Source organism: Rattus norvegicus, chromosome 13 (genome assembly GCF_021556685.1).
Source record: "Rattus norvegicus strain SHRSP/BbbUtx chromosome 13, alternate assembly SHRSP_T2T, whole genome shotgun sequence".
Taxonomy (NCBI): Eukaryota; Metazoa; Chordata; class Mammalia; order Rodentia; family Muridae; genus Rattus; species Rattus norvegicus.
Window position 1 is genome coordinate 86,414,146 of NC_141546.1, and position 22,657 is coordinate 86,436,802.

The 22,657-nt window shown below is 46.7% G+C and overlaps 1 protein-coding gene across 6 annotated transcripts; it reads left to right on the forward strand.

The window, feature by feature from the left end:
- The first annotated feature begins 288 nt into the window (after positions 1-288).
- Positions 289-22,420, forward strand: Arhgap30 (Rho GTPase activating protein 30). Of its 6 annotated transcripts, none has more exons than XM_087581401.1 (12): positions 289-723; positions 10,460-10,562; positions 12,933-13,808; positions 14,991-15,073; positions 15,229-15,336; positions 16,495-16,622; positions 17,093-17,267; positions 17,346-17,449; positions 17,529-17,606; positions 18,141-18,542; positions 19,634-19,929; positions 20,022-22,420. In XM_087581401.1, exons 5-12 carry the CDS (start codon positions 15,245-15,247, stop codon positions 21,615-21,617), a joined length of 2,871 nt encoding a protein of 956 aa, XP_087437527.1. In that variant the 5' UTR covers positions 289-723; positions 10,460-10,562; positions 12,933-13,808; positions 14,991-15,073; positions 15,229-15,244; the 3' UTR covers positions 21,618-22,420. The 6 variants fall into 6 exon arrangements, with proteins under 6 accessions (XP_087437527.1, XP_087437526.1, XP_087437530.1 ...); XM_087581400.1 differs by having other exon boundaries at positions 13,664-13,808; positions 19,634-19,728; NM_001109077.1 differs by having other exon boundaries at positions 553-723; positions 13,664-13,808; positions 20,022-21,900.
- Positions 22,421-22,657: the final 237 nt, after the last annotated feature.

The window sequence follows — 22,657 nt, forward strand, 5'->3', positions numbered from 1 at the left end:
GTACAGCGACCGAGGCTCAGTGAAGGACCAAGATGCCAGAGTCGTCAAAGACATCCCCTACCCTGGGTATGTTCTGCATGGTCCTTTCCGGGCATGCTCACAGGCAAAGCCTCAGGTCTCTGTCCCATCCTAGAATTTTGATCTCTAGAAATGTCTGCCACCTGCTCACACCCCAGGCACCCTTACTCCACCCCGGGGTTCTGACATCACCTTCGTCTGTGACCAATGGATGAAGTCCCAGCAATGATGAGGATGTGAATGTCAGCTACCTCCCCCACCCGAGGGCCTGTGGTTGCAAAGATGCTCTAACAGGAAGCGGGTTTGAGGAGCTGCACAGCTTCCTGCTCCCCTCGAGCTGCACAGGACGAGAAGGGCTAGTGCTCAGCTTGGCCACGAGACACAGCTTCATGCCAGGGTTCTGGTAGCTTCCTCTTCCATATCTACTTCCGTGTGGCCCCAGGGGCCCTGAGAGGCAAGCTCTGCTGTCTCTTGCCCAGGCCACCCCCCACCTCCAGTTTGGAGCCCTGCCCCCCTGGGGCTGGGCCAAACCCAACTACTGACTGGGATTCCATGGGGGACTGGTAGGTCAAAGGTCTTGGGGGACAGAGGTCCGGGGGGCTCTGGCCATGAAGTCTCGACAAAAAGGAAAGAAGAAAGGCAGCTCCAAGGAACGGGTGTTTGGGTGTGACCTACGGGAGCATCTACAACAGTCCGGCCAGGAAGGTAAGGAGGCCAACTGGAACCGGGCAGCTGGGTGGCTGTAATGCCATGCAAGCACTTTTCTCCGTTGGGCAGAACCAGCTTTTAAGGAAGGGGCAGTGACCTAGGACCACCATCCATGACACCTAGGCAAAGGCAAGACAGGAAATGTGGCTCAGAGAAGGAGGTAGAAAGGCGCCCTTCTGTAATAGTTAGGGAACAGGTAGCCGAGAAGTTGAGGATGGGGACACCAAGAGAACATGTCGGGAAGAGGATTGGGTGGGGGATGAAATTTGGAAAGTCTGAAGAGGTGGATGAATCAGATGAGAGGATGGAGAGTGGGGGCAGGGTCGGGGGAATGGAGCTCGTATGTTGGAAGGGTGGCTGAAGAGTTAGTTGATGGTCTAGTAAGTGGAGCACAGGTGGGAATGGGCCCAGCAAGTCTGAGGATATAACTTGGGGAGGGAAGAGGGAGGTATCCTAGCTGGAGGACAGCACCAAGAGACAAGGACCTGGCCCTTCTGCACCTTTGCTGGGCCCCAGGAGGGTGGGAGGAGTGAAGCTCTTCTTTAAATTGCTTGCAAAGAAGCCGGTTGGTGGCAAATGGTTGGCTGTAGAGGGCTCGGGGGGGGGGGGGGGGGGGGGGAAGCTGCAGGGAATGCAGGAAAAGTGAACCAGACAGCTTCAGCCCTGGTTTGAAGTTGGGAGTGGAAATTGCAATAAACAGGGGTGTGGACCCTGTCTGGAGTTCCCTCCGCTCCTTCTCCAGTTTACTCTGCAATGGGCCTGGAAGCCAGCAGGCCCAGGTACAACTGCAGGCTCCCCACTGTACTGGGCATGCAGTAGCTATTCAGAACCATAACTCAGTTTGATCTGAAGTTGATCAGAGCCGTCCCGACTACACTGTCCAGCTTGTTTTCAGTCCGCTGAGCAACTTACAAAAAAAAAAAAAAAAAAAAAGGGCACGATTCTGCCCCCCTCCACCCCACCCCACCCCAATCTGTCATTTCCTCTTTGTCCCCTTCTCTGGTTGTGGTGCCTGCAGAGAAGGGAGGGTGGTGGTGGTTCCCAGCTCATTTCCTGCTCTTGGCCCCGCCCTTGTGTCCCCAGACACCTCCTTCCCCTTTTCTCCTCCATCAGAGGGCCCCATCCCTACTGGCCTCCATGAAGGAAAAGCCCAGGCCCTAAGCAATAGTTCAACAACAGCTGAGGTGGACTTTCCTGTGCCTTCTCCTCACGGAGCTTGGCTCCTTTATAACCACCCCACTCAAGATAATTATTCTTTTCCAAAAAAGGGGCGATCGCTCTGCTTATTTAGATATGCTGTGTATGTACTGGGGAGGGGCCCATTAGTTCCTGTGCGGGTGTAGAGGTCAGAGGCAACTTGACCTAGAGGTCAGAGGACAACTTGAGGGGATTGATTTTCTCCTCCTATCATGTGGGTCCCAGGGATCAAACTCAGGTCATCAGGTTTGATAGTAAGCACCTTTACCCACTGAACCATCTCACAGGTCATATTTACTGTTTGTCATGTGTGTGTGTGTGTGTGTGTGTGTGTGTGTGTGTGTGTGTGTGTCTGCATGTACCACGGTGCATGTGTGAAGAGGACACCTTTTGGAAGCTGGTTCTCTCTTTCTACCATGTGGGTCCCAGGGCTTGATGGGAGGTGTCCTTTATCCTCTGAGGTGGATGATGAAAACATTTTTTGAGATATGTTTACTCTTATTTGACATGTGTGCGTGTTGCCCGCATGAATGTCTGTGATGCACACGTGTGATGTGCCCATACAGGATAGGAGAGAATGTCAGATTCTCTTTGGAACTGGAGTTCCAGACAATTGTTAGCTGTCATTGTGGGTGTTGGGAACTGAACCCAGGTCCTCTGAAACAGTAGTCCGTCCCCTTAACTGATGAGCCGTCTAGCCAGCACTAGATAACCATACGGCTTAATTGCGGATGATATTCTTTTGGCTCTGCATTCCGAGTTCAGCCTCCTTATGCTGGTTCTCTCCCCTTTCCTGAGATTTTCAGCATCAACTCTGTCTTAAAACATGAGACCCATAGACAGCCAGACTCTTCTTCTGTGATCCTCTGGTCCACCATTCCCAGCAGGTGAAGGGAATTCTCTCTAGAGATCCAGGGATAATGAAAGGTGGCTGGGCTCCCGATGGCAAGTGAGTCCCAGAGCATGAGAGAGGCACCTGCTGCCCCTCGGCAGAACCTCACCTGAGTCCAAGGTTCCAGAGGTGAATCTTGGCTAGCAGAGCATCACAGAAACCCTCCCCTTTCCATTCCCAGCACAGAGAGGTAGGAAGTATTTAGATGAAGAGGCTGCTTGAGAACAGCTTCTCATTAGCCAAAGACCCAGTAAGTGAATGAAGGCTCGGATGGGGAGATCACCCACTTCTGCTGAATTGATATTCCCAGATATTATCATCTTGGTGTTCTCTACCTTTACCTCCTTGCTCAATCTCAGACCTGTGCCCCAACTCTTTTCCCCTAAATGGGTCTTTTTCTTCCCCTAAGCCCTACTACACATGCTTAGATGCCTTGCTTAGGTTTCTGGTTCACTGTAGGTCCTTCTTCCTTGACTCCGCCCATCTCCTTCTAGTCATTTTGATTCCATTACCCCATCTTGTCTCTAGACTGTATCTCTGACTTAATTTTTCTGATTTATATCTGCAGCTCCACCAGCTCTCTGACCCTGCTATCTCTTAGCCCATTTCCTTTATGGCTCAGGTTCCTTGAGATCTTCCATTTCTGTACAGACCTACTCCAGGGGTTCCAAATCAACTGGGAAGAGTAGGAGAGGGAAGCCTAGTTCAGGTTGACCTAGGTAGGGGCCAAGATGAAAGTGGGCTACTGATGTTTATATATTTATTTTGAGACACAGCAGTGCCGTGCAGCTCTGAGTTCTGGGATTACTAGTGTGCACTAACCAGGCCCAGATAGCAGGCTATTTATGAATCAGCAGGGTAATGTGGTGGCTGAAAGAGTTGATGTAGCATTAGGCATTCAATGGCAGAATGGTAACGTTGACAATGGGGTTGGCCTCATCTCTGCATTCCGTGCAGAGAGGTAGGAACAGGGGAATCCTGGGAAAATGCAAACAAGCTTTGAAGGTATGAACAGTAATCCACAAGCCTGGGGCTGGAGTGAGATGAGGAAAGGTGACAAGGGCCCCAAATTTCAGGAACCACTCAGTCTAGGGACATTGTGCAAATGTCCTAGGTCCCTCATTCTAAGGATGGTGCACACTAACATATGCGCTGCCCTGAACATGAAGCCTTCCTTCAGGGTCTTTTACCCTCCATGGTTCTTTTCTTGGCTTACCCAACTTCTGGTTATGAGCGAAGAGAGAAAGGATCTGAAAACCAGGTCACAGGAAGGAAACTGAAAGCTGCTGGTGGGTCTATATCTTTCGCCCTGCTTTTCTGCAATTCTTTATTCCACGAAAAGCTCGGGATGGCTTCTGAGATCCTACACAATGAACAGCATGAATGACTGAAGAAGCTGGGGTGAAGAGAAAGGAAGAAGGGCAGCAGCCAGAAATGTGTGCCAGATAGCTCTGTGTCGCTGCTAGGGGTGGGCCTTGAACTGCCTAGTAGTTAAAGTCATATGAGACTCACGAGGCTCATATGTGTTCGGGGAACACAGCAAAGGCAGCTTAGAAGAAGCACAGCTGGGGCTGGGGATTTAGCTCAGTGGTAGAGCGCTTACCTAGGAAGCGCAAGGCCCTGGGTTCGGTCCCCAGCTCCGGAAAAAAAAAGAAAAAAAAAAAAGAAGAAGAAGCACAGCTTTCCCTGACAGTGACATGTGGAGGAGTTTCCCTAGTGAGTCCCAATGAACAGGACCCAGTGTTCCATCAAAGGCAATGTCCTTTATCCGGTCTCATCTATGGTTCTGATGTGAGTTCTGAATTCGTTCACTTTATAATCTAACAAACATTCAGTGTTTCACTTCAAAGAGAAATAGGATTCTCTGATGAGATAGCACCTTTTATCAGGAGGCATAGACACAACACACTTATAATAAAGTGTGGTAAGTACATTAGGCTAAGGAGACGGCTCAGCAGTTCAGAGCATTTGCTGCTCTTGCAGAGGACCTGGGTTTAGTTCCCAGCACCCACATAGTGTAGCTCCCAACCACCTGTAACTCCAGTTCCATCTTAAACTGACGCCCTCTTCTGGACACTTCGGGTACTGCATGCAGGTGGTATGCATACAAATTAAAAACAGCTTTTAAAAAATATTATAACACTGAGATGAGCAAAGGAGCATGGGAACTGTACTATCGATATATGCAAAGAGTTCAGAGTTCACAGTGGCGGTACACATGTACGCGGAGATTTGAGACTGGTGTTTTGGATCTTCCTCTATCACTCTCCACCATCTTATTTTGGGGAGGATCTCACAGTCAAACCCACAGTTTGCTGATGTTGCTAGTATCACTCTGAGGCATCCCAGTCTCTCCACCATTTACATGGGTTCTGGGGATATAAACTCCAGTCCTCTTGGTTTCCAGGCAGGCCTGGCTCCCTCCCTAGCCCTTGTTTACTTTTTGTGTTTGTTTGTTTTCAGGTGGTCTCATTACATTGTAGGCTGTCCCTGAATTCCTGGGCTCGAGTGATTCTCCTGCCTCAGCCTCCCTAGAGACACGTGCCACTTTGCCCAGCTAGGAGGTGAGGCTTGAGATGTGTTTTCAGGAATAGCTTACCAGGCAATTGGAGGGGAAGGTATTTCCAGACAGGAGAATAAAACAAGTGCCTTAATTTTGTGCTACAGCAGAACCCCTCAAATGGAGAAATTATGAAGAGGTTGATTCGGCTCATGACTACAATGGCTGAGGGGTTCAGAGAGCACATGTTGGCATCCTGGCAAGGAACCCCTCACAATATGATGAGGTGTCTGCATATAGAAGGGCACAGGAGCGTGGAGTGGAATTGCTTATGACAACCCACTCTCTGATCCAGTTGCACAAAGCCCAGCCTACCCCAAAGAGGTAGCACTAGGAGGCTTGGTGGAACAGTTATAATCCCAGAACCTGAAAAGATAGGAGCATCTTGAAAGGCCAACCTGGGGCTGGGGATTTAGCTCAGTGGTAGAGCGCTTACCTAGGAAGCGCAAGGCCCTGGGCTCGGTCCCCAGCTCTGAAAAAAAGAACCAAAAAAAAAAAAAAAAAAAAAAAAAAGGCCAGCCTGAGCCCCCTGACCTAATCATCATTCACTACGTCCCGCCTTCTGAACTGTCTCCCCATCTAGACATCACCACACTGGAAACCAGGCTTCTAGCACAGAAACCTTTGAGAGAAAAGAGCACGTCCAAACCACATCAATGAGGGATGGTACCCAGGCTTGTTTAGGAACTAGCAAAGGGCTGAGTCACGGAATTTGTCAGGACCTAGTTTGTGAAGGTCTTATATCCTAGGCTGAGGAGCTCCTATTTTATTTTTCATTCTGTGTACTCCTAGTTTAAGATAAGCAATGGGGCCTGGTGGCAGTGCTGGCGCACTCCTTTAATTCCAGGACTTGGGAGGCAGAGGCAAGTGATTCTCCAAGTTCAAAGACTACAGCATGAGTTCTAAGACAGCCAGGGTTACACAGAGAAACCCTGTGTGGAAACAGACAAATAAATGAAGAAATAAAACAAACAAACAAACAAACAAACCCCCAAACGGGGTTGGGGATTTAGCTCAGTGGTAGAGCGCTTGCCTAGCAAGCACAAGGCCCTGGGTTCGGTCCCCAGCTCCGGAAAAAAAAGAAAAAAAAAAATACCAAAAACCCACAACTAACCAATCAAACAAACACAAAACAAAATAAAATAATACAAAACAAACAAAAAACCCAAACAAACAAAGGAACAAAACAAATGCGAAGATAAGCAGTGGATGGAGTCAGCTGGGTGCTGACGTAGGCAAGGATTCCAAGGGCGGAAAGAACCTCATTGTACAGTTCTGTGTTAGGTTGCACTCATAGCTATCCCTAGGTGGGATTCAGTAGTTGTTCCTGAGACTCTATCCCAGCTAATATTATGTCAAGATAACATGAGGAATACCACGTATTATCTTTAAGGAGATTAATCTGGTACCACAGTGGTGGCCCAGGGTCAGACGAGGTCATACAATTTCTTTTGCACTTTTAAAAAGTGTTTACTTATTTTGTGTGTGTATGTGTGGGCGCACATGCGCTGTGGAGGGCAGTGTGGAGCTCAAAGGACAACTGTGGAAGTCAGCTCTCTTCTCTCACACTTGACCACGTGATCAGACGTGGTACTTTCCAGTGTCAAACTGAATAACAGCAAGCTTTCTTACCGGTAAAAATACCTCAAGAGGGGCTGGGGATTTAGCTCAGTGGTAGAGCGCTTACCTAGGAAGCGCAAGGCCCTGGGTTCGGTCCCCAGCTCCGGAAAAAAAAAAAAAAAAAAAAAAAAAAAAAAGAAAAAAAAATACCTCAAGATACCTTCGGCTGGGTTCCATTTCAGTTGGACAAGCAATGCTCATTTTCTCATGAAAGCAAATTGGGGACCAGACTTTTACTTTGACTCCCCTGCTGCAAAAGATTGCTGTCCCCCTTAAAAATTCTGGAGTAATAGCTGATGTCAACAAGAAGTGTCAGTTTCAAAGTTGCAGACCTGTGCTTCCCATGACTCCTGTAATGAAATCCAAATTAGAGGCAATTAGAACACATGCTACTCTTCCAGAGGACCAGGGTTCGGTTCCCAGCACTCCTGTTGGGCAATCTTGTGTGCACAGGCGCTCACACATGCAGAATTAAAAATTTAAAAAGATGAAAGTTGAATATTTTTTTTCTTTTTTTTTTTTCAGAGCTGGGGACCGAACCCAGGGCCTTGCAGTTGCTAGGCAAGCGCTCTACCATTGAGCTAAATCCCCAACCCCCTGTTATACTTTTTGCTTTTCAAAATTATTATCTATTCGGGCAGCTTTTGAGAGTTGGTCCTTGCCTTTCATCTTGTGAGGAGGGTCTCTCTTGTTTCTGCTGCTACACAGTGTACTCCAGGTTAGCTGGCCCACCAACTTACATGTGGCTCCTCTGTCTCTGCCTCCCATCATGCCGTAGGAGCGCTGGGATTATAGATTCAAGCCACTGCATCTGGCTTCTTTATGTGGGTGACCTGCAAAGCCATATCTCCCTGGCCTTGCTTTAAGTGTTGTCTCCCTGGTGTATTCGGAGTTTCTGTGAAGGATAAAAGTCAAATAAGACTGGTTTGGTGGTGGTGGTGGTGGTGATTATGATGATTATGATGATGATGGTGGTGGTGGTGGTGGTGGTGGTGGTAATGATGATGGCGATGACGAGGACAACGACGACGACAACGGTGGTGGTGGTGATGGTGGTGGTGGTGATTATGATGATTATGATGATGATGGTGGTGGTGGTGGTGATTATGATGATTATGATGATGGTGGTGGTGGTGGTGATGGTGGTGGTGGTGATTATGATGATTATGATGATGATGGTGGTGGTGGTGGTGATTATGATGATTATGATGATGGTGGTGGTGGTGGTGGTGGTGATGGTGGTGGTGGTGATTATGATGATTATGATGATGGTGGTGGTGGTGGTGATGGTGGTGGTGGTGATTATGATGATGGTGGTGGTGGTGGTGGTGGTGATGGTGGTGGTGGTGATTATGATGATTATGATGATGGTGGTGGTGGTGGTGGTGGTGATGGTGGTGGTGGTGATTATGATGATTATGATGATGGTGGTGGTGGTGGTGGTGGTGATGGTGGTGGTGGTGATTATGATGATTATGATGGTGGTGGTGGTGGTGGTGATGGTGATTATGATGATTATGATGGTGGTGGTGGTGGTGATGGTGGTGGTGGTGATTATGATGATTATGATGGTGGTGGTGGTGGTGGTGGTGGTGATTATGATGATTATGATGATGATGGTGGTGGTGGTGGTGATTATGATGATTATGATGATTATGATGGTGGTGGTGGTGATGGTGGTGGTGGTGATTATGATGATTATGATGATTATGATGGTGGTGGTGGTGATGGTGGTGGTGGTGATTATGATGATTATGATGGTGGTGGTGGTGATGGTGGTGGTGGTGATTATGATGATTATGATGATGATGGTGGTGGTGGTGATTATGATGATGATGATGGTGGTGGTGGTGGTGATGGTGGTGGTGGTGATTATGATGATTATGATGGTGGTGGTGGTGGTGGTGATGGTGGTGGTGGTGATTATGATGATTATGATGGTGGTGGTGGTGGTGGTGGTGATTATGATGATTATGATGATGATGGTGGTGGTGGTGGTGATGGTGGTGGTGGTGATTATGATGATTATGATGGTGGTGGTGGTGGTGGTGGTGGTTGCTTTTATTGAGACAAGGTCTTTCCATGTAGCCCTGGTTTTCTGGGATCTCACTTTATAGACCAGGCTGGCTTTAAACTCAGAGACCCACCTGCCTCTCTGCCTCTCAAGTCCTGGAATTAAAGGCATTTGCCACCACACCCAGCTTAATTATTTATTTATTTATTTATTTATTTTTTTAAAATATAAGATTTATTCATTTATTATATATAAGTACACTGTAGCTGTCTTCAGATACACCAGAAGAGGGCATCGGATCTCTTTACAGATGGTTGTGAGCCACCATGTGGTTGCTGGGAATTGAACTCAGGACCTCTGGAAGAGCAGTCAGTGCTCTTAACCGCTGAGCCATCTCTCCAGCCCTTTTTTTATTTTATTTTATTTTATTTTTTTTTTCGGAGCTGGGGACCGAACCCAGGGCCTTGCGCTTGCTAGGCAAGCGCTCTACCACTGAGCTAAATCCCCAACCCCTTAATTATTTATTTTTAAGCTAATTTTTATGGTTTTGCTATCTGAATTTACACATAAGCGTTGAATGTATTTAGGGTTAAAATAGAATGCAAGGCTATTGTAGAAAGTGGTTTATTGCTCTACAACTCTAGCCCACCGTTTTCTTTAAACCACAAATAATAAACTGGATATAGGACTGAGTATACCATCACAAAAGGAGGGACTGAAGTAGCTTGGTTTGGCAGAGTGCTTGCCTAGCATGCACAGACCCTAGGTGTGGTTCCCAGTATCACATAAACCAAATATGGGGCATTTGCTTATACCTCAGCTTTCAGGAAGTGGAAGCGGTAGGATCAGGAATTCAGTCACGAGTTAAAGGTCATCCTAGGGTAGGTCAAAGTCTCAGAAACAAACAGCATGCCATGGAGCACACCTGTAATCCCAAGGAGGATCAGAAATTCAAGGTCATCCTCTTCTATGGGTTGAAGGCCAGCCCCAGATCTCTGAAACCTGTCTCAAAAGCAAACAAATGAGTCAGGCAGTGGAGGCTCATTCCTGGGAGGTAGAGGCGGGCTGTTCTCTGTAAGTTTGAGGCAGCCTGGTCTATATAGGGAGTTCTAGGATAGCTTGGGCTACACAGAGAAACCCTGTCTCAGATAAAAAACATTGAGTTTTGAAAAGAGAACCGAGAGGGTTAATATTGAGTAGCAGTCAGTTCCTCCTCAGTACAGGCGTTTATGCTGTACTCCAGGACCAAGGGATAGAAATATTACACAAAGATAGGTTCACCTGTAAGAACCTTTCTAGTGAGGGTTGGGTTTATTTTTTTTTTAATTTATTTAATAAGCTTTACCCTTAATCTTAGTGAAGCCTCTTTTGTGATGCTTCCATTTCTCAGATTCTTTAGCCGAGAAGCTAGAAACATTTTCTTTCTTTTTTCTGCCTTCTATGTCCCCAGTGCCCCAGGTGCTACGGAGCTGTGCAGAGTTTGTGCAAGAGTATGGAGTGGTGGATGGAATCTACCGCCTCTCAGGGGTCTCCTCTAACATCCAGAAGCTCCGGTGAGTCAGAGCAGGCAGACTCTGTGGGCAGGAGGCCAGGGAGCCAAGGTAAAGCTGCTAGAGAGAGCTGGAGGAGGCGTGAGGGGAAGTGGGAGGAAGAGTCTAGATGTTAGGTACTACTCCATGGAGAGGATCTAAAGTCTGGTCAGGTGAAGTGGGGACCCAAGCTCCTCACTCTCCCAACACACATGCACTGTCCATTCTCACATATACACAATCTGCATTTAACACACACACACACACACACACACACACACACACACACGATTTGCATACTATAGCATTCACCATTTACAAATCTCTGAGTCGGTCATTGCAGTACATTTATTCACAACACTGCAACCATCACCACGGCACATCCAGAGCATGTCGCCACCCTTCAAAGAAACTCTTTTCTTCGGCACCTATCCCTGGATGACTTCCTGTCTGTATGGATCTGTCTGTCCTGGACGTCTCATACAAACCAATGAAACGATTTGTTTTTCTAAGTCTGCTCTTCACTCTGAGTTCTTTCAAAGTTCACGCACCCCATGGCATGTGCTAGCATTTCACTGCTCTCTATAGATGAATACAATCCCCTGGCAGAGCTACACAGCATTTCTTTAAACTCATTCATCAGTTGATGGTTGTCCAGGTTTCCACCATTTGGTTATTCCAAATGATTGTGCTACAAATATGTGCAAGTTGTTGTGGGCGTAATTTCAGTTATTATGAGTGTACACCTGAGTGGAATTGCTGAGCCATATGGTAACTTCGTACTGAACTTTTAATCGTAACTCCCAGACTGTTTTCCTTAACAGTTGGACCACTTATATCCCAGAACCACTTACATCCCCAGACCACTTATATCCCTGGACCACTTACATCCCCGGACCACTTACATCCCCGGCAGCAATAGATGAAGGTTCCAATTTCTCCACATCCCTGCCAACTTCTGTTACTGTGTCTTTTTGGTTGTAGTTATCATGGTGGGTGTGTCCTTGTGACTTATGTATGTGTCTCCCCAGATGTGGATGAAGCCGAACAGCTTTCACGTACTTCTTCCGAGATATGCCTGTTCAAATTGTATGCTTGCACTTACATTTCAGTTTTTAACTCATTGAGTTGTGACAAGATTGTATGTTCTGAATACTAGACTTTAATCAGGAGTGTGTGAGCAGTATTCTTCCCTCCCCATCTGTGGGTTGTCTTTCCCTCCCCCTTCCCTTCTTCTTCTTCTTCCTCCTTCTCTTCTTTGTGGTAATGGGGATTTTGAACCCAGGGTTCATTTTACTGATAATGTCTTTTGACATATAAATGTTTCTTTTCTTTCTTCTTTCTTGTGTTATAGGTAAAGATGTATTGGTTGTGTGCATTTGTGTGGAGGTCAGAGGTCAATGTTACTTGTCTTTTGAAATCACTCTTCACTTTATTTTTTAAATTCATGTATTTTTTTTTCTTTTTTTCGGAGCTGGGGACTGAACCCAGGGCCTTGCACTTAGCTAGGCAAGCGCTCTACCACTGAGCTAAATCCCCAACCCCAATTCATGTTATTTATTTATTTATTTATTTATTTATTTATTTATTTATTCATTATAAGTACATGGTAGCTGTTTTCAGACACACCAGAAGAGGGCATCAGATCCCATTACAGATGGTTGTGAGCCACCATGTGGTTGCTGGGATTTGAACTCAGGGCTTCTGGAAGAACAGTCAGTGCTCTTAACCTCTGAGCCATCTCTCCAGCCCCCATATTTTTTATATTTATTTATTTATTTTGCTTATGAGTGATCAGTCTTCAGACACACCAGAAGAGAGCATCAGATCTCATTACAGATGGTTGTAAGCCACCATGTGGATGCTGGGAACTGAATTCATGACCTCTGGAAGAACAGTCAGTGCTCTTAACCTCTGAGCCATCTCTCCAGCCCCCATATTTTTATATTTATTTATTTATTTATTTTGCTTATGAGTGATCAGTCTTCAGACACACCAGAAGAGAGCATCAGATCTCATTACAGATGGTTGTAAGCCACCATGTGGATGCTGGGAACTGAATTCATGACCTCTGGAAGAGCAGTCAGTGCTCTTAACCACTGAGCCATCTCTCCAGTCCCCTCTACATTATTGCTATTCTTGTTGTTTGAAGACAGGCTATCTTGCTGAACTTGAAACTTGCAGATTTGGCTAGACAGATTGGCCGGCAAGCTCCTGGGATCCCCAGTATATGTTTCCCCAGTGCTGAGCTTACAGGCTTCTGTTGCTATGCCTGACTTCTTATTTAGGTGCTGGGAATCTGAACTCAGATTCATATGCTTGTGTGGTAAGCGCTTTATCCACTGAGATAGCTCCCTAGCCCCTTGTCTTGGTTTCTCTTTTCTTTTTCTTCAGTCTTACTCAAACTGGCCTAGAACTCCTTCTGCAGCATAAGCTAATCTCAAATTCGAGGAAACCCGTCTTTCTCAGGAGAATCTGTGGTATCGTTTTATCTATTTTTTTTCTTTTGGTTGTTGGTAAGATGGGTATCAGACTGAGCAACTGTTGGCTAATCTAATCAAGACCATGAAGACTTAACATGTTTGTTTTAAGCATTATACCCAGGCTAAGCATAGTGGCACACAGCGTGGATGCCAGCCTTCATGGGGTGGATGGATCTCTGTGAGTCAGAGGTTAGCTTGGTTTATACATTGAGTTCCAGGCCACCCGGAGTTATACAGTGGGATCCTTTCTCAAAAAAGAAAGAAGGAACAAAAGGAAAGGAAAAGGGAAAGATGTTTAGGTACACTCCCGTGTCTACTGATTCCTACATACCCCTTTGTTACTAATCATATATGCCTGGTTGGTCATGCACAGATCCACTTACCTACTTACACCCATTCCTATATTCACATCTACATATCCACTTATGCAATTCCTAATATTTGTTGACATACATAGGAAATATATGTAAATATGCCAGTTTTTAATATATATAATGTATATATATATGTATATGTACCTCCCAACATTCTCCTTTCAAGTCTCACTTATGTTGAACCACGACCTCTATAGCTCCTGCTTCTCCCTACATATCTATCCTCTGTCTCACCTTTACCACTCCTGAGCCCCCTGTACCTCCCCAGGCAGGAGTTTGAGGCTGAGAGGAAGCCAGACCTGCGGCGGGACGTTTACCTCCAGGACATCCACTGTGTCTCCTCCTTGTGCAAGGCCTATTTCAGAGAACTACCAGATCCCCTCCTCACTTACCGGCTCTATGACAAATTTGCTGTGAGTTGAGAGGTGGAAGGGTGGAAGACAGGGTTCAAGGGCAACCACTTCAGTTTTGACATCCCAGATGGGCCCCATGACAGCCACAGTCCTAGTGGAATGGCTATCTTGGAAATGCCATGATGGGTTGAAGCCGGTGATGCAAAAGCCCACTGGGCATGTACCAATACTGTGATGCTCCAACACTAGTGATAGTGAGTGACAGTGAAGTATGACTGGGAAGAACATTGCTCCTCCCCAGATCTACTAGTCCCACTCATCTTCATTTTCTCCCTATTGGTGTATTTCCCGGAAGGCCTGCAGACCACACACAGCACAGTAGTAAAACTTGGGAGATAAAGGGCAGGTTGTCAGAGCCAAGAGGCCTTGGAAAGCACCTAGACCAGAGTTTCCCTACACTTAAGAGAACAAGGAAGCTGTTCACATGGTAAAAACATTTTCAGGAATGTCCTTCCATCAACTGTCTAACAGCTTTGGAGGAGAAGACATACAGCAAAAATGGTATCCTGATTTGAGTAATATTTCTAAAAATAAAGTTCTAGCTACTCGGGGAGTTGAGGCAAGAGGATTTCTGGAAAATAGAGTGTGAGTCCAGGCTGGACAGCATAGCAGAATCTTATCTACTTGCCGAAAGGGTGTGCATTTTATTGAGTGCAACTATGCGGAGACTCTGAATAGCAACTACATCCTGCTCAGTCCATCCAGCCTAGCCTGGAGGGGTCACCTCCCTAGACACCTTTAAACAGCTCTGAAGTCTAGTTCCAGAGCTGTACCAAAGTGGACACTGAGGCTGGGGAATGATAATGAGTAGATCAAGGTCATAAGACAGACTATTAAGTGTAGACGTAAGATCTAGCAGTCATTTTTGGTCCTAGGATTTCCTCCTGGGCAGAATTCTGGGGCTCAAACCATGTCTTGGGCATGCAAGGCCAGCACTGTAGCATGAAGCTAATTCCTTGCCCTTGTTTTCTAGCTTCTGCATCTACCGCTAGAGTGTTGGGCCATAGGCATGCACTATCATACTCAGGCAGAGGTGTTTTACTATTTTATGATGCCTTGAAGATCTAGGTGAGGCCATTGTGGAATATAGCACAGATCGTCCCTAAGAGTTTGACTTGGAGCTCTGAGAACAGGGTCAAGTCTGAGTCAATGGCTCCTACTTACACCTTTGTTCCCAATTAGGAGGCAGTGGCTGTGCAGCTAGAGCCAGAACGCTTGGTCAAGATCCTAGAAGTACTTCAAGAACTCCCTGTCCCAAACTACAGGTGTGTGAGGCTCCACCTCCTGCACTCCAGAGATGTCCCCTCACCCTACCTATGGCCCAAGCCTTGCCTGTCCTTCCCAGCTTTCAAGTCTCAGCCTAAACCCTGCTCAGAGTATATTTTAGATAATCTCTTCCTTCCTTCCTTCCTTCCTTCAGGACGCTGGAGTTCCTTATGCGCCACTTGGTCCACATGGCCTCATTTAGTGCCCAAACCAACATGCATGCCCGCAATTTGGCGATTGTGTGGGCCCCCAACCTGCTGAGGTAGGTGCATATCTAAGCAGTGTGAAGCTTCTGGGAGGCTTACCTTGCTGTAGCAAGATGTACACAGATGGATGTGGTTGTGTGGGCGCACTGGAGAAGGGGTTGGACATCTCATAAACCCAGAAGACAGGAAAGTTCAGCAGTAGCCAAGTAGTATAAAGTTCACCAACTTGGGACTTCTCTGAGACAAAGTGAAGTTCTTAAGAGCAAGACCTCTGTTTCCTTACACTGTGTTGTGGAGTTCAGGAACTAGAATGTTGGTCTTTGTCAACCATTTGTTGAGCAAACATCCTTGCAATCTATTCAAGAACTGTCCTTGGGTTGGGGATTTAGCTCAGCGGTAGAGCGCTTGCCTAGCAGGCACAAGGCCCTGGGTTCGATCCCCAGCTCCGGGAAAAAAAAAAAAAAAGAGGAGTTGTTTGGGACTTATCTTGGGCTGGAGAGATGGCTCAGTGGTTAAGAACACCCGACTGTTCTTCCAGAGGTCATGAGTTCAATTCCCAGCAACTACATGGTGGCTCACAACCATCTGTAAAGAGATCCGATGCCCTCTTCTGGTGTATCTGAAGACAGCTACAGTGTACTTATATATAATAAATAAAATAAATCTTTAAAAAAAAAAAAAAAAAAGAACTGTCCTGTACATCAGTTCAGCACAAAGCATTATTAATTATACCAATTGTCATAGCCTGCCTTTTGTGCTACAGTGCAAAAAGTGTGAAAGGAAAGTAGATATTACTTGAGGGTGTTTAAGATGGCTTTCCTGGGAGACTTGACATTTCAGCTTGAATCATACATATGGCTTATGAGGTAGAACTGGAGGTAAGGACAAGGAAAGGAGAGCAGGAGAGATTAGAGTATTTCAGAGGCTGGACATTTTGTAACATACTTTAACACTATCACTTAGGAAACAGAGGCAGGTGGATCTTTGTGAGTTCAAGGCTAGCCACAGTAATATAATGAGATCATGTCATATATTCATATATTTATGTATGTATGTAATACACAGCACATATGTGTATATATACATGCATATTCATATTATACATATGCATATATGTACATACATGTTTACACACACACACATATGTTTCAGGAAGACTTTAGATAGGAAAAGTGTTTTGAGACATGAGAGGGACCAACTCCACATCTTCACAGGTCTAAGGACATAGAAGCCTCGGGCTTCAATGGGACAGCAGCATTCATGGAGGTTCGTGTGCAGTCCATTGTTGTGGAGTTCATCCTCACCCATGTGGACCAGCTCTTTAGGGGTGATTCCCTCTCTGGTTAGTATCCTTTCTGCCCATTACATATCACCACTGTCTGCCAGGGGAATCATGTGATAGAGAGCTTTAGTTGTTTTGTGACCTTTTAATTAAGACCGAGTGTAGAGAGCCTCAAAGTCATTTGATTCAGATCTCTCATTTTGTGGGTAGGAAGAACGTGTCTCTCACAGAGAGAAGTAGGTGATAGTTATATACAGAGAACCCCGGAGAGATATTAATACAGCTAGGGTTTGAGCAGGCTCTTTCTACTGTCATTGTAGCATACAGTTTGGCCTCTGCATTACCACTTGGGATCTCCTGGTCCCTTTTGTTCATGAGAACACCCTTCTGAAATGGATACAGAGGGTCTATCTCCAAGAGCCTCTGAATATACCTTTAGCTTGGTAGATAGTGAGGTAGGGATGGACTGGGGACTTGAGGTTCCTTTCTTGGCTCTGTTTTTGACTGACCAATTCTTTTCGTTTTCCTAGCTGGTGTAGATTTGGAGAGTGGATGGAAATCACTTCCAGGGGCCCGGGCCTCAGGCAGCGCTGAGGACCTCATGCCCACACCTCTTTCCTACCACTTGCCTAGCATCTTGCAGGCTGGGGATGGACCGCCACAGATCCGACCGTACCATACTATCATTGAGATTGCAGAACACAAGTAAGGTCTCCTACCTGGGACTCCTTCCCTTGACTGGTCTTCAGGTTGCACTCCTAATCGTATCTCCATTATCTGCAGGAGAAAGGGGTCATTGAAGGTCAGGAAATGGCGCTCTATCTTCAATTTGGGTCGCTCTGGACACGAGACAAAACGTAAACTTCCATTGAGGACTGAGGACAGGGGTAAGTCTGGGATGGTGGGGGAAGAGGACTCTGCTGAATGTGTTCAAAGTCCTGGTGCTATGTACATCCATATTTTCAGAAGAAAAATCCAGTAAGGGGACACTGCGACCTGCTAAGAGCATGGACTCACTGAGTGCTGCTGCTGGAGTCAGTGACGGTGAGTATGGGTCTTAGTGGCTGTGTGTGTGTGTGTGTGTGTGTGTGTGTGTGTGTGTGTGTGTGCGCGCGCCGTGACAACAGCAGCAAAGGCCTATGGGTTTCTAAGTGTAGCCAACTATGCCCAGTAATTTAAAAAAAAAATCAAGTTCCTATTAATATACCAGTCGTGGAGATAGATGCCAAGTTTTATGGTGATGAAACTATTGTCTAATCTCTGAGTTATTCATGAGTATTTGTATGTGGAGACTCTGGGTATGTGTATGTAGGGGAGTGTAAACACACGCATGCATGTGTGTGGTAGTGGTAGCTGGTGACCATATTTACAGAGAGGAAGAAGATCCGTCAGGCATGTGTGACCTTTGCTCTGCTGACTGGGTGGATAAGTTGCAGTAGTGGCTAAGGGAGCTGGGTCTGGTACCTTCCACTTATTCTGCCTCTAGAATCTAAGAAAACAGAGCAGATGAAGTCTTGCATGAGCTGTCAAGACCCTTTGAGGCTGAGGCTAATGACTGCCCGACCTTCTCTTCTACAGAGCCAGAGGGGCTGGTGGGCTCCAGCAGTTCTCAGCCAAGCTCACTGATGATTGAGAGCTTGGAGAATAGTTCTATGGATGCAGCAGAAGGTGAACAGGAGCCCGAAGCAGAGGCACTGGGTAGTGCAAATTCTGAGCCAGGAACTCCACAAGCTGGGCGGTCGGCTGTTCGGGCCTTAGGTAGCAGTCGAGCCGAGCGTTGTGCTGGTGTCCACATCTCAGACCCCTACAACGTCAACCTCCCTCTGCACATAACCTCTATCCTCAGTGTACCTCCAAACATCATCTCTAACGTCTCCTTGGTCAGGCTCACCCGTGGCCTTGAGTGCCCTGCTCTACAAGCCCGGCCAAGCCCTGCTTCAGGTCCTGGCCCAGGCCCAGGCCTTGGCCCTGGCCCCCCAGGTGAGAACTTGGAGATTGCCTAGGGCTGGGAAGGGGTCTAAAAATTTAGATTAAAGTTCTGGACTGAGGATGTAGGCTTGGGAGGTCAGAGACTTCAGCTCTTAGGCTTTTTGTTGTGTGATATTGCCTGCCTAGATTTGGAGTTTGGGAACCCATATCATATTATCATGTTATATAAAGTCCTCAGAGTGGAATCTCTGCCAGGCTTCAATCCACTGATTTATCCCAAGAATAGGGCTGTGTGCCAGACACATGAAGGAGTTTGGTAAACATGAGTAAGTCAAGAGCTGATGTTAAGAGTCACTGCAGGGGTTGGGGATTTAGCTCAGTGGTAGAGCGCTTACCTAGGAAGCGCAAGGCCCTGGGTTCGGTCCCCAGCTCCGGAAAAAAAGAACCAAAAAAAAAAAAAAAAAGAGTCACTGCAAAGCTGGGCGGTGGTGGCACAGGCTTTTAGTCTCAGCACTTGGAGGGCAGAGGCAAGCGGATCTCTGAGTTTGAGGCCAGCCTGGTCTACAGAGTGAGTTCCAGGACAGCCAGGATTCTAAGAGCTAGCCAACATTTATTTATCAACATGTACTGAGCATAGGGGAACATTGGCTCACTTCATTCTTTCATAGTATGAAGATATGAGTACTGTTATTCTCACATTACAACAGTGGAGCCCGAGAGTCATCTCAAACAGTTTACTACTACTGAGTCAGGTAGGAAGAAGCAAAGCTAGAATCTGACCCATGCTCCCATTCCTCATCCCATGGGGTCTCTGATGAGAAACGCTGAGGTTGGATAGGGCAGACATAAGTGGGACAATTAAGTACACGGAAGTTCAGGTTTTGTCTGTACCACATATTAGCTGTGTGACCTCGGACACATTGCTTTGAGCTTCGGTTTTATTACATACAATACAAGGATAAGGATCGAAGGATGTGCTCCGTTGGTAGGATGCTTGCCTGGGATGCACAAAGCACAAGGTGTGATCTCCAGCAGCACAGAAACCTGGTATGAAGGCTTACATCTGTAATCCAACACTTAGGAGATGGGGATGGGAACAATGGAAGAGTTCTTGATTCCTGGAACCATCTTTCTCTCAACAGATGAGAAATCAGAGGCAAGATCAGTCCCAGGCCCCCTGGATGACTTGAGCCCTATGGACATGGCTCCTGCCCTGGAGGACTCCTTGTCCCAGGAGGTGCAGGATTCCTTCTCCTTCCTAGAGGATTTGAGCAGCTCAGAGCCTGAGTGGGTGGGGGTGGAGGATAGGGAGGTGGCCAAGGCAGAAGCCGCAGAAGCAACAGGAGCAGCAGGAGCAGCAGGAGCAGCAGCTTTCTCCCTTGGGGAGGATGACCCTGGGATGGGCTACCTGGAGGAGCTCCTGAGAGTTGGGCCTCAGGTAAGGAGGAGATACGTTGGGTCTAAGAGTAGTGTATAGCCCAGAAAGTGGATAGAGCTACCTGGTCCTTAGCCACAATCTTATGCCTACAGGTGGAAGAGTTCTCTGTGGAGCCACCCCTGGATGATCTGTCTCTGGATGATGCACAATATGTCCTGGCTCCTAACTGCTGTTCCCTTGATTCTGCTAGTCCTGACGTAGAAGAGGACTATGGGGAAGAAGTCTTCTTGAGTGCCTATGATGATCTGAGTCCCCTTCTGGGGCCTAAACCCATCAACTGGGAAGGTGTAGGGAGTCTGGAGGAAGAGACAGCAAGGTGTGGGAAACAATCTCCAACACAGGCTGAAGAAGAACAGGCATGCTGGGAAACTGGGCAGGACACAGAGGCTGAGCCCCAAAGCACATCAGATAACAGGGAAGAAGCCGAGTCAGCTCCAGAGACTGAGATTGAGGCTGGAAAGCCTGATGAGAAAGGAGGGGAGGCTGAAAGAAGCCAAGAGGTGATGGGTAGTTTGGAAGAAGGGAATGGGGAAGAGCTAGAGGCCAAGGAAGAAAATTCCAAAGGTCAAGAGGCTGAAAGTATAGAGGAGATCAAGGATATGGGCAAAACAAGAGAACAGGGTAGAGATGAGGAGAGAGAGATCGAGAGAAAAGGAGGAGCCGAGAAAGGAGAGGACACCCCAGTAGAATCTGAGCTGGATCCAGAGCATATGCCCCAGGAATACCTGGTTCCTGAGGAGAGCTGGGTTGTTATTCATAAACATGAGGCTGAGAAAGGCAGAGAGGGTGATATCAGACTGAGGAGGAAGAGTGACCATAAGTCAAGAGAAGACCAAGGACACGGTGAAGACAGTAGAAGTCCAGAAGAAGGTGATAATGGGAAGGAAGTGGATAACAGCAAGGAACAAAAAAGCATAGATGTAGAAACTGAAGGCATGAGAGGTGTTGGTGTCCACTTAGAAGAGGGGGGCCTCTCTGAAGGGCCAGGTGTCGAGTTACTGAGGGTTGCCAGCACAGAAGAAATCAATGAAACCTCTGAAATGGAACAAGCCCCCGTACAGCCATCTGAAATGGAAGGGATGGAGGCTGAGGGACAGCTCAACCCTGAGACATGTGACATGTATTCTTGTCCCTGTGGGTCAACTGGTGGTGTGGGCATGCGTCTGGCTTCCACCCTAGTTCAGGTCCGACAGGTCCGTTCTGTTCCTGTAGTGCCCCCCAAACCACAGTTTGCCAAGATGCCCAGTGCAATGTGTAGCAAGATCCACATAGCACCAGCAAACCCATGTCCAAGGCCTGGTAGGCTTGATGGGACTCCTGGAGAAAAATGGAGTTCTCGAGCTTCCTGGAGGAATGGAGGTAGTCTTTCTTTTGATGCTGCTGTGGCCCTGGCCCGGGAACGCCAGAGGACCGAAGCTCAGGGAGTTCGGCGGACCCAGACCTGTACTGGAGGTGGGGATTATAGCCTCAATTCCAGAACCTCTCCTTGTAGCATGATCCCTGCCCATTCTTCCCGGCCCTTTAGCTGTCTGGAGCTCCCACCTGATGCCATAGAAGGGTCTGAGCCCAGGAGTCGGTTTAGTCTGCCCCCTAGAGAGCTTCACCCTGCTGTACCTCTTGTGGTCCCTCAGCGCCAGACATATGCATTTGAAACACAGACCAATCATGGGAAAGATGAAAGGGTGTGATGAAGACTGGACAAGAAGGACCAAGAAATCATCACCAATCTCTGGAGTACTTGCCTAACTATCTTTGATGCCTTAGCAGCTGTGATGTCTAATTCCATAGGCTTGGGTCCTCCAGTTACTTGTTTTGACCTTAGGAGGCACTGCCTTGGTGGGTGTACTTGAGTTTGTGTTAGACACAAAAAGCACTTATGTCTTAGCAGAGTCTTAAGGAATATAAAAGATCTTGTTTCCATGGAACTGTGTTATTAGCCAAAACATAGGGAAGGTAGAAGCTTACGGTTTTTATTCTAAATTTAATACAGAGGGGGAATTCCAGACAAACTCCCGCCCTCTTCTAAGACTGTGAACTTCTGTTCACAGAAGTCTAGGGTAGATGTGGGAGATATAGGACCAGATATAGAATAGCTCACCCCTGTTTTGTTCCCAGATTTTTGTCCATCTCCTGACCCTCTTTAGTTTCAGAGTAGGAGAAACATATATCCAAGAAGTTCTTTAAAGTCCTCAGTGTTTGCTGAAGAGAATGGATGACATCTCTGCCTTCAATTGTTTTACAGAAGAGGTCCTATACAGATCTCACTGATGTTTCTTTTCCCCATTAGAATAACCTCCATTAGAATAACCTCCTCCCATTTTAGGAAAAGAAAATTTTGTCACTTTGGCCCTACCACTGTCTCTACTCAAGCTGGGACTACAGGTCCCATTTAGCAATGGTGGCTGTTTGATAATAAAAGCTGATTTTTTTTTTTTTTTTACTTTTAAATTGTGTATGTACTTACTTTTATTAAAGTTTTGGGTGAAAGGGATCACATTTGTTGCCAAAATGTACATATCTCGTTTTTTCTTATTTAGATATTCTTCCTCAGTTGTCATGGAAACCTGTGGCTAGAAAGTAGAACTGGGTTCACGGTGGTCAAGAAATGGGGAAGAGAAAACTGTATTTACATAATGTTCAACTAATGCCAGGAATTGGGCTAGATTTGTATGCTTAAAAACTCTTGAATTTATTCAATCCACTAATTTGGTGAAGGTGAATTGGCATT

What these genes read in the sequence shown, in the direction of transcription:
- Arhgap30 (NM_001109077.1), top strand. Translation starts at nt 627, where the DNA reads ATGAAGTCTCGACAAAAAGGAAAGAAGAAAGGCAGCTCCAAGGAACGG. An exon ending in ACAACAGTCCGGCCAGGAAG is followed by an intron (nt 724 to 10,459) that starts GTAAGGAGGCCA and finishes CTATGTCCCCAG; the next exon opens with TGCCCCAGGTGCTACGGAGC. An exon ending in CTCCCTGTCCCAAACTACAG is followed by an intron (nt 15,074 to 15,228) that starts GTGTGTGAGGCT and finishes TCCTTCCTTCAG; the next exon opens with GACGCTGGAGTTCCTTATGC.